The sequence below is a fragment of the Wyeomyia smithii genome, chromosome 1, assembly GCF_029784165.1.
Source record: "Wyeomyia smithii strain HCP4-BCI-WySm-NY-G18 chromosome 1, ASM2978416v1, whole genome shotgun sequence".
Classification (NCBI taxonomy): domain Eukaryota; kingdom Metazoa; phylum Arthropoda; class Insecta; order Diptera; family Culicidae; genus Wyeomyia; species Wyeomyia smithii.
This window is the reverse complement of record NC_073694.1, coordinates 78726394-78740651: the sequence shown is the minus strand read 5'-3', so window position 1 is coordinate 78740651 and position 14258 is coordinate 78726394. Positions and strand designations below refer to the sequence as shown.

Genomic DNA, 14258 nt, shown 5'->3' with positions numbered 1-14258 from the left:
AAAAAGACGAATTCGGTGATTTAATATAAGTATGTGGGATATCAGGTAATATGGATGGTGATATGGCCTCGATAGCACGAATGGCCTGATATCAGGTGATATGCGGTGTAGTGTGAACGGGGTATAAGAAAATCTGTGCAACTTTAAAGAGATTCTGCAGAAATCTACAGAAACAATGGAAAAACTGCAATATAAATCAATAAAAATGTACACACGGACTCTAAAAATCTGCGCTTTGCAGACAAATCTGCCATTCTGGCATAGACCATTTTACGAATTGAGAGATGTCACGGATCCTGCTGATGATGATGTTGCTTTTACGTGCGTTGTCAGCGGTTCCGAGCTTTCTGTCAAAATTTCATTCATCAATTGAGTTCAAAAACGTCTCGTAAAATGGTCTATCCTGGAAAGACAGTACTTATCGTTGTGTAGAATTGGGTTGGTTATTCATATCAGTTTTTTATGTGATCTGAAAGATCTGCATTCTCTAAGTAAAACGTGATTTAAAAAAAAATCTATCGTTGTCCTTCGCTTTTTAAATCACGATTTAAAACTGCTCGAAATCACTACAATGACAGTTCGCCCACATACATAAGACATACCTAACACTGCGTTTTTTTCTGGTACACGTTGCCCATAGTACTCCGTACCTCGTCCTGTTCAACTGCTGACAAATAATGAACAAAATGAATTTTCTTTTTCTCGGCTTTATCGAGTCCCGAAGAAAATCCTACAAGGAACTGTCAAAAAGTTATTTACAAAATCAATAAAGCTTTTTTAGAGTGGGAACAAGACGAATGCTGGACTACTTTGTGATTAAGTCTTATGTAGCAAATGTAAACAAACAGAGATTATTATGCTAAAATGCAATGGCACGATTGCACTACCGACGTACAAAATTTGGGCTCGATATCTTATTCAGATTTTGTTTTATTGTCGAATAAAAATTTGCCGTATGTGCAAATTAGTAAAATTTTGTCTTTGAGCTCGATACGAGCTTTTGCGCATAATAGGTCGTATTTATTGTGCATGCAGAGAAAAATCGGAAGCGAAGAGTCGCTCGTCTGACAAGGATTTTCCAGCGAATTTCGTAGCATTTTGATATAATGTACACACTTAATTTATCTCGGCAAACTTCCCAACAGCTGATGGAGCTCGGCGAAATTTCTAACAAATGTCAGCAATATATTTCGACGAACATTCAGCAAATATATCGATCTACCGTAAACCAGCAGGTATTAAATTTCGTTTGCCGAAGTTCTTGAAAATTCTGCCGAAAAATTGTAGAACATTTCGCTGAATTTATCAGCTGTTGAGTTCTCGGCAATAAAATCTAAGTATGTAGTCTTTGATTCAACATAAAATGTCCCGAAATATGCGACTGTAATATTTTCTAATAGTTTCGATTGTTTTCTAGTCGCAAAACTATGTCAATTTAATGAAAGAACATTAAAACTGCATTGTACTGTGCGAGAAAAAATCATACAAAATGACATTTCTAGAAAACTTCACGTCGCTGGACTCACCAGCAAATTGCAGAGTAGTGCTGCAGCGACAATATCGTGTAGTATAGATATCGACTAAATATACATTCGCCCTTTTGAGAGCTAACGGTCGAATGTTTTATAAACGTCAAAACGAAACGTGACTGTACATTCGGGTTTTTCGCGTTGAAAGAGATTTTGAAGGCAGTTCGCACCTACGTGAACTCGCATATGTAATTGTCAAAATATGCGTGATGACAAAAGCAAAAATATTTTCATCCTTCGTTTTCGCATTCAAAAACCAAACAAATATCAGCAACACCGTCAACGCGAATTAGACGCAGTATTTTTTATTCTGTTTCTTCAAGATTAACCTTTTTTTCTTATTTGGTTGTGAATTTGCATTTTTTTTATCTAACAATGCGTGAACTGGAATCTTAGAGCAAGCGCACCGGTGAGTTGCCATTTGAGTTGCTATTTTCACAACGCTGGCCGTTGCTATTTTGGATAGCAACCGATTTTCACACCGGTCGTACTAATGGGGATTACCAATTCCACCATTTCTTTTTCACACCGGCAGTTGCCAATTTCTGAAGACCGTCACTAGCCAGCGTTAGCAAAATGTTTGTTTGTGATGTATTTCGCATATTTTTTGCGGATCTAGTAATAACCAACTTATCCGTCAGTCAATCGTTTCTGGAATGATATACGTTCTTTCTACTTAATAAAATGTTTCCTCCATTTCACGTAACTTTGTTTTAACATTGTTTCCGTTTTCCCAAATTTTCGATAACATAATTCTTTTGCGGGTTTTTTTTTACTTGTGCGTACATGGTTTTTTCATCCTTTATATGTTAATTTAAAGTAATTCCGTAAAACTGGGCCCGTCCCGCAACGTTGACTTAAATGACTATTCTACTAAAAGCTGGCGAGCTGTCATTAGTTGTATTCTGTATTTCATGCTGTCTCGGTTCCCATAGTTTGCTATTAATATTTGAAAATTTGCCGCCAAAAAAAACTTAAATATATAACGCGTAAACTGTTTTCGAGTAATTGGTTTATTCTAGTAATGGAGAAAGTGATTTCGTAGAACAAATTCCCTTATACGCGATTAAGAAAATGGTTTTTGGAAAGATTCCGGGCGGCTATCAGCCTAGTAAATAGCCAAATATTGACCACCATACGGAGGAAGGTGCCATCCAGCGTTTTAACAATGGTTTTATCGGAAACACCGGTCTATACCGATGACCATTTCCAACGCCGCTTTCGAACGCATCTTAGGTTGTTTTTGAAGATTGAAACAGCGGTAAAGGAGATCGATGGTTTTTCATACAACGACCGAACGAAACGGGAAAATAGTTGGTAATACTCCCGAGCAGATTTGCTTAAACCTTCCAGGTTTATTGAATAATATTGGCCAATCTTGTGAGGATTTGAGCTTTCCGCATCGTGTAGGTTGCAGACCAAAATGCCAAACAAAATGGTTATCTCAATAAAAAACCTATACAAAATGTTTACCTGCCCGAAAAAACACCCTGTGCAAAATTTCAGCTCATCCGGAAATAAAACTGAGTAGTGGTTCACGCCGACAGTTGCGTCCTACGACGTGTTTAACAAGCGAGGCAAAACGCTTCGTCTTCCGAGGCCGACCAATTGAGTCCGCATTCGAAACACTCATCATCTTCGTAATATTATTACGAACATTCACTATCGAGCACAAAAAAAAAACAGCAGTTTGACATTTCATCAAATAGCAACGATTCGGCTCGTTGCTATCGCGTTGCCAAATTCAATAACTCGCTACTACCCGATGTGAGGATTGTTATTTCCCAAACCAACATACATCAATAGATAGAGTGACGCAGAGTCTGAAACCAGAAAAACCAAACGAACCGTCAAACGCTGTACCTAAAGAGCAGAGTAAACAAACATTGCTGTTCGCTAGATTTGTTGGAAAAAGTTTTGTAATCATTAAAAAAAAAGTTTTTCATAAATTGAATTTTTTTTTCATTTTGTTTATTTGATTGAATCGTTTCCTGGGAACAATTAGACAAAAGTACGAAAAAATAACAGTTTATTTGCATCAATTTCAATTTTTCATGTTTTATACGCAAGAAACTACGACATAAGCTATACTGCCATGAAACGGCTGTCAAACTTATTAGCTCGAGTTTTGCGTGGCTCGTGAATTCTCAGTCTATACGTAACAAATCGTTCAATTAATTTTCTCTGGATGTCGTGGCAACTTTCAAAAATGTTTGAACTGAGAGTTTTCATCATATCACCCAATTTAGCTTCGATATTTTCATTGGATGATATGGCTTGTGGTACATGGTCACGGAATATTCTTTCTAACGCAACGAAGAACATGTATACATGCTCTGTAATATAAATTGATGCATCTCCTGTAAAATCCTTCAGCGTTGTGAACTTCGAGTACGATGTTAGGGTAGGTGAGCTTGATATGCACGGAGAGAAGCAAGCTTCACACAAAGCATAGTCTTTCGCTACGCTTTTCAGGATATATCCACCGATGTGATATATAAGATTCCGTTCTGCGTTATCAAAAACTGTATCATCGAAAATGTCTGCTGGGTATTCCACAGTAATCAAATGGTCATTATCGTCAACGGACAGTTGTTTTGTGGTATCCTTGTTTCCTGCGGTTGAAGTCTGTCGTAAGTATGCAGTGAAATCGGTCAACCACTCTCTGTTATCGTTTTCGTAGGATGAGTGTGGAATTTCCGACATGAACTGGGAAACTGATAACAGCTTCAGGTTATCTTTGAATTGAAGAGCTGTAGGTTTTTTTTTTGTCGGAATCTTATCAAAGAAAATATATTTTCTACGCAGTCCTGCTGCAGTAGTGCTGCAGTCGTAATATGGAGTTTGTACAAAGTATGGCTGCCGCCTGCCATGGCTTCAATTTCTTATCAACTCCAACTTTACACTAAAAAATAAGTGTCCTGTAGGAATGCACAAAAGCAACAGTTCTTTATACACATCAATTTGTTTTAAACTAAGCGCGAGTTGAACAGAACGAGAAGTCATTAATTTGAACCAACGCCATACCGTTTCGATGAAAAAAGCTGTGGTTAATAGGTCCGGACGGTTCTTTTCGGCGCTCATGAAACGCAACGCGGCCGCGACAATATGATTAACCAGCTTATATGATGTGGATACTTTCATAGCATCTAAACTAGAAATTTTGGAAAATTCCACATCCTTTGATGTCAATCGCGATGCTATTTTGAGTTCCTTCTCTTTTTCGAACGCTCCAAGCTCCTGAAGATGACTTATTGTTGCTACGTTGTTAGTGAAGCCATTCTCGGTGACCATCAGGTCATCAGGTAGGTAAATATAATGATTTTTTACCCATCCCTGGACAGTACTTTTGAAAACATGTGTCACATCTGGTAATATTTCTAGTGCCTCTTGTGTTCGCACAGGATGCTGCACCGAACAACTGTTCAGAACACTGCCCTTGCTGTGCTTGAGCCCGTAATCGTTCCACATTCTGACCTAGGGATGGGACAATCAATATATTCATTAGCACCATCAATTATCCGAAATATCAAAGAAAACACTTAAACATCTTGATACATACGTTGTTGGGTCCACAGTCCGAAGTCTCGAAATGAACCCTTAGACCGATTGCTTCAGCTTTCTGTATGATATGCCACTAGTATCCGTAAGGAATCCTTGAGGAATGGAACTCCCTATCAGGTAGTATGCCACTACCTGTTTCCACCGACTGTGAATACCGACCAAAATGAAGATCAAAGCGTGAGTTGTTTTTCCGATCTCTCCAGCGATAGTGATGTTTCCGAAGTGCTTCTTGTTGTTATTGCAATAAGACAAACCTTGGTCGATCGACATTTCATCTAATATCTAGCCACAATCTTTTTCGACTTCCGACATGCAAGCAATTTTTCGTTCCAGTTAACTCAAAACCTCTGAAAGAATACCGCTGTCGAAATGTACTCCTTGAAGATAGAATTGCTGGGTTCGTATAGAAGGAAACAGATAACCTTTCTTTTTACGTAGAAAGTTGTATCCACTGGTACCGCATGCGAAACGTATTTCAAAACTTTCGGTTATAGTTTTGTCAGACCACTTACGAACTCGACTTATATCACCGTTAAGTAGCATTACTTGCTCTGGGTTGAAAAGCCTAGATGCAGCATCTCCGGATTCAACAACTCTAATACGCTTCAAGCTTTGACCTGCGTCAAAGCTTGAAGCGTATTAGAGTTGTGTTGGCTTGCGTTCTAATTGTGTTGGCTTGCTTGCCCGATCGATAACGCAACCGCTGGATTGTTCGGATCAGTCTGAGAGCAAAATAAAGCAAAAATATTACATTACTGTTTTTATAACGGAAACATTACACTTAAACCTTGGCTTTCCCGCTGAAGCAAGTCTACCGATTTCTTTAGAACTTTGTGAACCTTCCGGTTGGTCGTTCGACCACGCTGTAACAGTCGTCCCTAGGGTTTCTACGGAACTGCTAGGAGGTAACAATTCATGGTCGGCAGCAGTCCCTGAATCGACAGCAGTTCCAGCAACAGTAGCAATAGTCCCAGCAACAGCAGAAGTCTCAGCAACATCAACAGTTTCAACGTCGCAAGAAGGCAATATAGGATTATACAATATAGGATTAACTTTAGTAAAAAAAAAAAAAAATAAACAAAACACACATAAAGTAAAACAAACCTCTTCCATGCAATCGTCCTGGTTTGTTTCACTGAAATCCGGCACAATTTGGAAAACCGGGAGCACACCCGGCATAGCTCTTAGCCTCCCGCCGGTTGTGGCCACGTACAGGTCTTGCTCGTAATTGAAGTAAAGCTGTTCAGAATGACAAAAAAAAACTATTTATTCATCACTTGTAATTATTTTCTAATTTACTTACACTGCAAAGTCGGGTGTCAATGAAATAGTCTGCTGGGAGACAACAAAAATCCATCCACTGTTTCCTCACAATCGGATTCTTCGGGAACCGAAAAAAACTCACTTTCCTTATTGTTTTTTGTTTTTTTTGTTATTACACAAAACGCACTTTATTTTATCTATCTCTATCAAACTTTATCAAACGAACTTGTTTTGAATTTAAATACAATAACTAGCTATTCACTCTGACAATAACAACACACCGTTGAAGTCAACTGAAACTTGCGCAAAAAGGGGCTGCCAGAAAAATATTTTGGTGGATACATAAAAAAACCGTGTTGCTGTTTTGACTGAATTTCTCTCTGCGCCACTCTATCTATTCACTCTGGCCAAACTAGCTTTAAAAACTTCAATTTAGCCACTGGTGGGCTTGCTCTAAGTAATATAACCACATACATAAGACATACGTGACACTGGCGTTTTTTTTTCTGGTACACGTTGCCCCATAGTACTCCGTACCTCGTCACGTCAAACTGCTCGATGAATAATGAACAAAAGGAATTTTCTTTTTATCGGCTTTATCGAGCCTTAAAGAAAATCCCATAAGGAACTGTCAAAAAGTTATTCACAAAATCAATGCAGCATTTTTCGAGTGGGAACGGGACAAATGCAGGGGTGCGCAGGTACACTGCTTCAAAAACAACTCAAACAGTGATTTTATTCTGAGTGTGGTACCATTCGAGTAGTTCATTTTGTACCAACTTTTTTGGAAGATTTCTTCCTGAGTGTTACGTATGTCTTATGTATGTGGTATTACCACATACTTAGACATACGTAACACTGGCGGTTTTTTTTGGTACTCTTTGCCCCACATCACCCGGTACCAACACCAGTATGAACTGCTCGACGGAAATTAACGGAATGAATTTTCTTCAAAGTGGCTCTACTCGAGCCCTCAACAAAATCCCTTACGAAACTGTCAAAAAGTTGTTTACAAAATCAATGCTGCATTTTTCGAGTGGGAACGAGACAAATGCAGGGCTGCGCAGGTACACAACCTCCATAAACTACTCAAACAGAGGTTTTTTTTACAGAGCTTGGTACTTTCGAGTAGTTAATTTTGTACCAACTTTTTTGGAAGATTTCTTCCTGAGTGTTACGTATGTCTTATGTATGTGGTATTACTGTCGCCCTCATGCTCTTTTGTTAGTTGTTTCTTAGGAGTAATTTTTGGATTTATCAAATCCAGTAATGTTCTAGGTTTAAAGGAGAATAGTTTTTTTGACGGAAAGTTCCCTTCCGCATCCACACAAGTAGTTTTATAATTAAAAAGAAAATATGGAAGCTGTAAATCAAGTCCCCTAATCTCAGGATCCACCAAAAATTTCTTTAAAACGTTTTTTTATTAACCGGACCATCCTCTCTGCTTGTCCTTTACTTTCTGAATGATAAGGCGGGCTTTTCAAAACTTGTATGCCGTGCCCCTCAAGAAATGTTATGAATTTTCTGGCACTAAAAGGTGGTCCTCCATCTGTCACGAGCACCTCCGGAAACCCGAAACGAGCAAAAAGTTTGACGAAAACCTTGATGACGTCCCAAGCCTCTGTTTTTTCTCTCATCTGCTCCCACCTCTAATCAATAATTCTCGAAGTCAGATTCAGCAATCTTTACTGAAATTCAACAATAAAAACCGTGTACTGAAATTGCAGCAATTTATATGTGTACTGAAAATTCAGCAATACGTATTGGTTTAGCGACATTCAGCAATCTTTTTTTCGATTACAGAATATACGGCAATATACTGTCAAAATGAAAAAAATGGTGCTTGTTATCAATATTTTTGGTCCGCGCACGTAAAAAAGGTACGTGCGCGCTTGAAAAAAAGCGATAAAATGCTTGAAGGACTTGAACGCCGACCGTTGAGACGTGAAGGAAGCGTTTGGTGAGTGAAAAAATGAATTAATCTTGTTTTTCTTTGGTTCAGTGAAGGAAGATGGCGAAAGGAAATCGGATGAACGGATCGGACTTGGGCGACACATTACTCGAGGAGCAATTTTATTTTTGTGACATGGTGAAAGGTTAATAAACAATTAGCAAAAATCGACTTCCAACGTGTTTTAAAATCTACACGGAGAATTCCCACTGAACTGATATTTCAGTAATTTAAGGTGAAACGGGACGTGGTCGCGATCAACTCGAATTTTGCAATCTAATTTTCTCTTGATTTATGAAGACTACGTACATGAAACGTTGATTAATTGTTTTCACAACTGTTGCATGCCTGAAGTAGCAATATGAGTGCTGTTTATTCAGTGAAAGCGGATTTTTTACGCTCAAACTACAAAAGTAGAAAAAACTCTAACCTCAAAATTGTATAGGAAAACACCACAATCCCGTTTCACCTTAATGGACGTTCGCTGGAAATTCAGTAATAGTCCATCAAACATGAATGACATTTCACATTGCTGAAAATTCAGCAAAGTACCGTCAAAACGAATGGCATTTCACATTGCTGAAACATTCAGAAATATTTCATTGCTGAAATGATTACTGAAGTTTCAGCGTGGCAAAATTCAGTAAAAGTGTACTGAATTTCAGTAAAAAAAATTTGGTGTTGTATATATACACTTTTGCTTTATTGTGTGTGGAACAGGGGCCTATAAACGTCAACATTTTGCCTACCAATCATAAATTCATCACGGCGGTAATATTTCATTTCAAATGCTTACAAAACTTATCTTATTCATTGATAGTGCACATTGTACTAAAAACAAATGTTGAGCTCTTGTTTTTTCGCATCTAAAACGACATTTACTCGAGAATAAGTCTACCGACAAAATGGGACGTTTACTCTATTTCACTTGTTTTAGGGCAAACCAACCACGTTTCTGGTACCAGAATCAATGAGTGGTAGATGGAAAATGTATGGAGTTTGGCAGCCACAAGAGCCCCCTGGTGTGGAATGTGATACAGAATAGCAATGATTATAGGATGGTCGGTGTGCGACCAGTCCGAACCAAGCCCACCAGTCCGAACTAAGTCACTGACGAGGCGGGTAGAATGCACATCCCTGTCACGAACGTCATCCCCATACATTTTGCTTGAAGCCGTTTTTCTCTGGCTCTCTGGCTCGATTATCCGTCAAAAGGCTGTCAGTGCTTGCGAAACAGCCGAATAAGCTCCGTCCATGCGAGATCAACTGTTGCTGCAAGTGGTGTGTAGGAATGCAAAAAGCGAAGAACGACTGTTTTGTTTTGAACGTTCTATGGATTTTGTGCGGGACACAAATGGTCATGTTCAAACATGTTTCAACACGTTCTGGATAGCCCTAAATTCAATATAGTTAGAAGCACGAAAAAAATCTGTACAGTAACACATGCGGCACAGTGAACGGAGCTTATGATCATATTTTCAACACTAGTGCCATTATCATCGGCGGCGGCTTCAGAAAACAGATGCCATGACATCGGTCTGGTAGAATGTTGTATTTGGGATCGCAAGTGAAACTTGGCTGCTGACAACTGAGTCGAACAGTTTCGCAGGCGAGCTATTTGTCTAAAATCCAGCCGACTCGTCATCTGTAATACCAAAATTGGTTAGGTGACAAACTCGCCGCTCTCCTCGTTTTCTGTGATAAGCCTGTAAAACAAAAATTTACTAAAACTTTGAACGCCGATTACTCGAAATAATGTTTTTGGAGCATGGTTCGATTTGGTTGCACGCTGATCATATTTATCATATCTGCTAGTGCGTCATCAGTTGCATTTTTTGCGGGAATGGAACAGACTATAAGGAGGCATGATGATGTCATAATCGCACGCAACCATTCAAAACCCGATAAAACAACGATACACTAACAATGACCAAAAATGGCATCTAAAAAAACTGCTGCGGCTGAAGAATAATTTAAATTTTTAAAAGATCGAAAAGATCAAATCGAAAAGTAAACGATCTTTTCGATTTTTGCAGGGATAAAAATCCGATCAAAAAGATCGATTCTACTAAGATCGATCTAAGATCGACCAATCCTACTACTTAAGTGCATTATTAAATGAATAATTCTTTTTTTTTAGTTTACCGGTAAGCCGTTATCGATTGCAAGCAAGCCGAATCAAGAGATATGTCTAAGAAATTACTTATGTTACTTCCACATGGCGCAGAAGAGATGGAGTTTGTCATTTGTGTCGATGTATTGAGAAGATGTGGGGTAAGTTATTTTTAATTTGATTACATATACATACATTGGCCAAGGTCACCTTGTGGAAACAATTAATGTTTATACTGATAAAATTGAATAGATAAATGTGACCGTAGCTGGGCTCGGTGAAACAAGAATCAAATGCTCGAGAGAAGTGGTAATTACTGCTGATACCACACTTAATGAAGTTGCTAAGGTAAGTCGCAACATCCCAGAGTAAACATTAACAAAACTAATCAAAGTTTTCTTTTTCATCAGGAAGAATACGATGCCATCGCTCTTCCGGGTGGTTTAGGTGGTTCAACAGCAATGTCAGAATCTTCAGCAGTGGGTGACATTTTAAAATCATTTGAGTCCGAAGGTAAATTGATTGCAGCAATTTGTGCAGGTGAGTTAAATTACTATCGAAGGTTCATTTTACGAGTCAAAATTTTTCCAGCTCCAACTGTTCTATTAACGCATTCGATTGCGCTAGGGAAATCATTAACATCATATCCTTCATTCAAGTTCCAGCTTTCAGAAAAATATAAGTTAGTGCCTGTATTGCATCTCATATTAAAGAAATGCCAATTAATGTATCTTCAAATTTCAGGTATATCGACGACAGAACTGTTGTTGTCGATGGGAATCTTATAACTAGTCGTGGACCTGGCACGGCGTTTGATTTCGCTCTTAAAATAGGTGAAATGTTGGTTGGTTTAGATAAAGTAAAACAGGTTGCATCTGGAATGCTGTATAATATCAATTAAAACGGTATAAATTGGTCTTGCCTTGTTCATTCACTGTTGGTAATATATACCTTTGTTAAAAAATTCACTATTAAATCAATTGAAAAAATTGGTGGCAATATAGTTGCCACTGCCCGTTAACCCCAAAAACATTAGTGGCCATATAGTTGCCAGTGCCCGTTAACGCCACGATGTTGGTGGCAATATAGTTGCCACTGCCCGTTAACGGCACAAACGTTGGTGGCAATATAGTTGCCACTGCCCGTTAACCCTAAAACGATGGAAACAATATTTTTGCAGCTGCATTGTAAGCTTGATTTTTTGAAATTATAAAAAATGGAAAATCATAGTAATTAGAATGTAACGGTAGGACTTCGTTTATTACGCATGGAAGATCGAAGTAAAGGATTTTTCCAAGTGGTATCCAGAAAAAAATTTGGGAAGAAATTTGAAATTTGTCGTCCTATACACCATGTATTTGACGAAACAGTGACTATAGTTTCAAGGGCTAACATCTCAACATATGTGTAAACGAGATAGCGGGGCTTATTACGGGAGTCACTTCACGGTGAAATGACAACCGTAATAGGCACGGTGAATGTGATTCCTATTTGATTTGCACGCGTCTTTTTTCACCGTGAAATTTTTTCACTTCGTTCTCACCGTGAGGTGACATCCGTAATAAGCCCCAGCATATCACCGCTAGAGGTGGGCAATCCGCTCACGAACTGATCTAAAGAGCTGGTTCTTCAAAGTGAGTGAGTGATCTATCGCTCTTTTTTAAAGAGCGGTAACTCACCCCTTACTTCAAACAAAAAGCTGAATCTGATTTTGCAAGCGAGAGCCATATGAATGCTTTACACCCCAAGCGCAAAGCGGCGTGCGACACTGCAATAGAACTCCCAGAAAATAGCTGCCGCCGGCTGCCTGCTCTCCTATGCATAACCATCCACCAGCCGCGGGAATAAAAAATAAAATCTACTTGCCACAGTTCACACACAGCACACGGGCTGACTAACGCCGGGACGCACACGAAAAGTGGAACGAAAAGAGCGAAAGAACTGGTTCACTGATCTTTTGAATCTATGCAGACAATCCGCTCGCGAGCTGATCAGAAAATCAGTTCTTTAAAAGATCGAAATCTTCTGACCGCGAGCGGATTGCCTGCGAGCTGAACAAAAAAGCCATCGAACGAACCAGTTTTTCTGAGAGCGAAAGATTTCGCTCTTTCAAAGAACTGAATCTTTTGATCAGCCTGCGAGCGGATTGCCAGATCAGTGAATCAGTTCTTTCGTTCCACATCCATTCATGTGCGTACTCGGCGTTAGCCAACCCGTGTACCTGTGTATGGACTGTTGCAAGTTGTTTTTTTGCATGCTTTTGCGGCTGGCTGGTGACTGAGTGATGAGAAATGCGAGTCATGCATATCAGGGCAGACGTTTGGTGGCAGCTTGTTTCTGGGAGTTCTATTGTAATTTTGCGCGCGACCTTGCGCCTGGCAAATCGGGTGTAAAGCTTTCACCTGGCTCTCGCTTGCGGTGTCTGATAATTAGCTACACTGATAAAAACCAAAAATTATGGAGGAACGAAAAGAGCGAGTTAGCTGTTAAAAAGAACTAGTTCATCTTAGTGAGCGGAACCGCTCTGAACCGCTCACTATAGTGAAGCATTTTTCCCACCTCTAATCACCGCTCTTTTTTTTACTGCTGACAGCAGGCACAGATTACTTTGAGCCTAGGACACAGAGGGGATTCACTGCTGTCAAATTTCATATATGTGTGCGTTATCGCAGATCAGCTCTGGTCCATGACGTTTGTTGGTCCGTGACGTTTGTAACTATGAACGATAATGAGGTAAAAATCACTACACAACACATTCATAAAAGTTTTCCGCGGTTTCTCGAGTTTTGATAAAAAAAACGTTCCAATTCTATAATATTTCACATCGATCAATTTCATAACCAAAAAGAACAAAAACCAAAACAAACACCATGTTGCCGAATATGTTGGTTACACGATGTTTGACAGATCGATCCCCCCTGCTAGGACATGAGTTAACTGTCATTCACTCTGAGAAAAACGCGATTTTAAAAAAATGTTTATCGCTTTCCTTCGATTTTTAAATGAAGAATAAAATACTGTTCGAAGTGTCTTGAATGACATTTGGCATACGTACGATATATGGGAGAATTGGGTTGTTTAGCTATATCAGTTTTTTATGTCACCTCTTCAAATCTTCTATTGTTGTCATTTAATTTTTAAATAACGAATTAAAACTGATCGAAATCGCTACAATGACAGTTCGCCCATATACCAACTGTCATTGTAGCGATTTTTATTTTTCATTCAAAAATCGAAGAACAACGATAAAAAACTTAGAAAAAAATCACGTTTTGCTCAGAAAATTACACTCTTTCACCTGCTATATAAAAATCAGGAATCCGTGAGTAGCTAAACAACCCAATTGTCATTTAAGGTATTTAGAGCAGTTTGTTATTCTTCATATAAAAATGGAGGGACAACGATAAACATTTTTTTAAAATCACGTTTTGTTCAGAAAATTGCACTCTTTCAACCGATATATAAAAATCAGAAAACCGTTTAAAACTTTAGGACCCAATTTGAAACAGTTTACGTGTGCTGCATTTTTTAGGTATCTTCTAATGCCTGATTAATCAAAGTTGCAAAATTGTATCGTCAGAGAATTACTTTCAATAATTAAATGAGTGGCGTATTTTGAAGTGTAAATCTCTAATTACGTGTTTTATTTTTTGATACCTCAAAAAAAAAAACATCACAATGGTAACCCTAATCATGTGAAAACATAAAATACCCATTTTTGCCCAAATAAGTGATTTTGCCATACCAATGTACATAGACCACTCTGACTTCATATATATTTCACTGTATAAAATGGTTAGTGGCACATGTTATATGATATACATAGCAGGTCTCATGA

General features: G+C 38.6%; 1 protein-coding gene across 2 annotated transcripts in view; it reads left to right on the top strand.

Moving 5' to 3' along the window:
• Window positions 1–10373: 10373 nt before the first annotated feature.
• Window positions 10374–14258, top strand: part of LOC129718995 (protein dj-1beta) — an 81532-nt gene continuing 77647 nt past the window's right edge. The window contains exons 1-5 of one of the 2 annotated variants that reach the window (XM_055670297.1): window positions 10374–10581; window positions 10673–10768; window positions 10831–10960; window positions 11012–11102; window positions 11165–11325. In XM_055670297.1, the coding sequence (XP_055526272.1) occupies window positions 10495–10581; window positions 10673–10768; window positions 10831–10960; window positions 11012–11102; window positions 11165–11321 (561 nt within the window). In that variant the 5' untranslated portion in view covers window positions 10374–10494 and the 3' untranslated portion in view covers window positions 11322–11325. Of the gene's footprint in view, window positions 10582–10672; window positions 10769–10830; window positions 10961–11011; window positions 11103–11164; window positions 11351–14258 lie in introns of those variants that run through there. The other variant, XM_055670296.1, reaches the window with a different exon arrangement.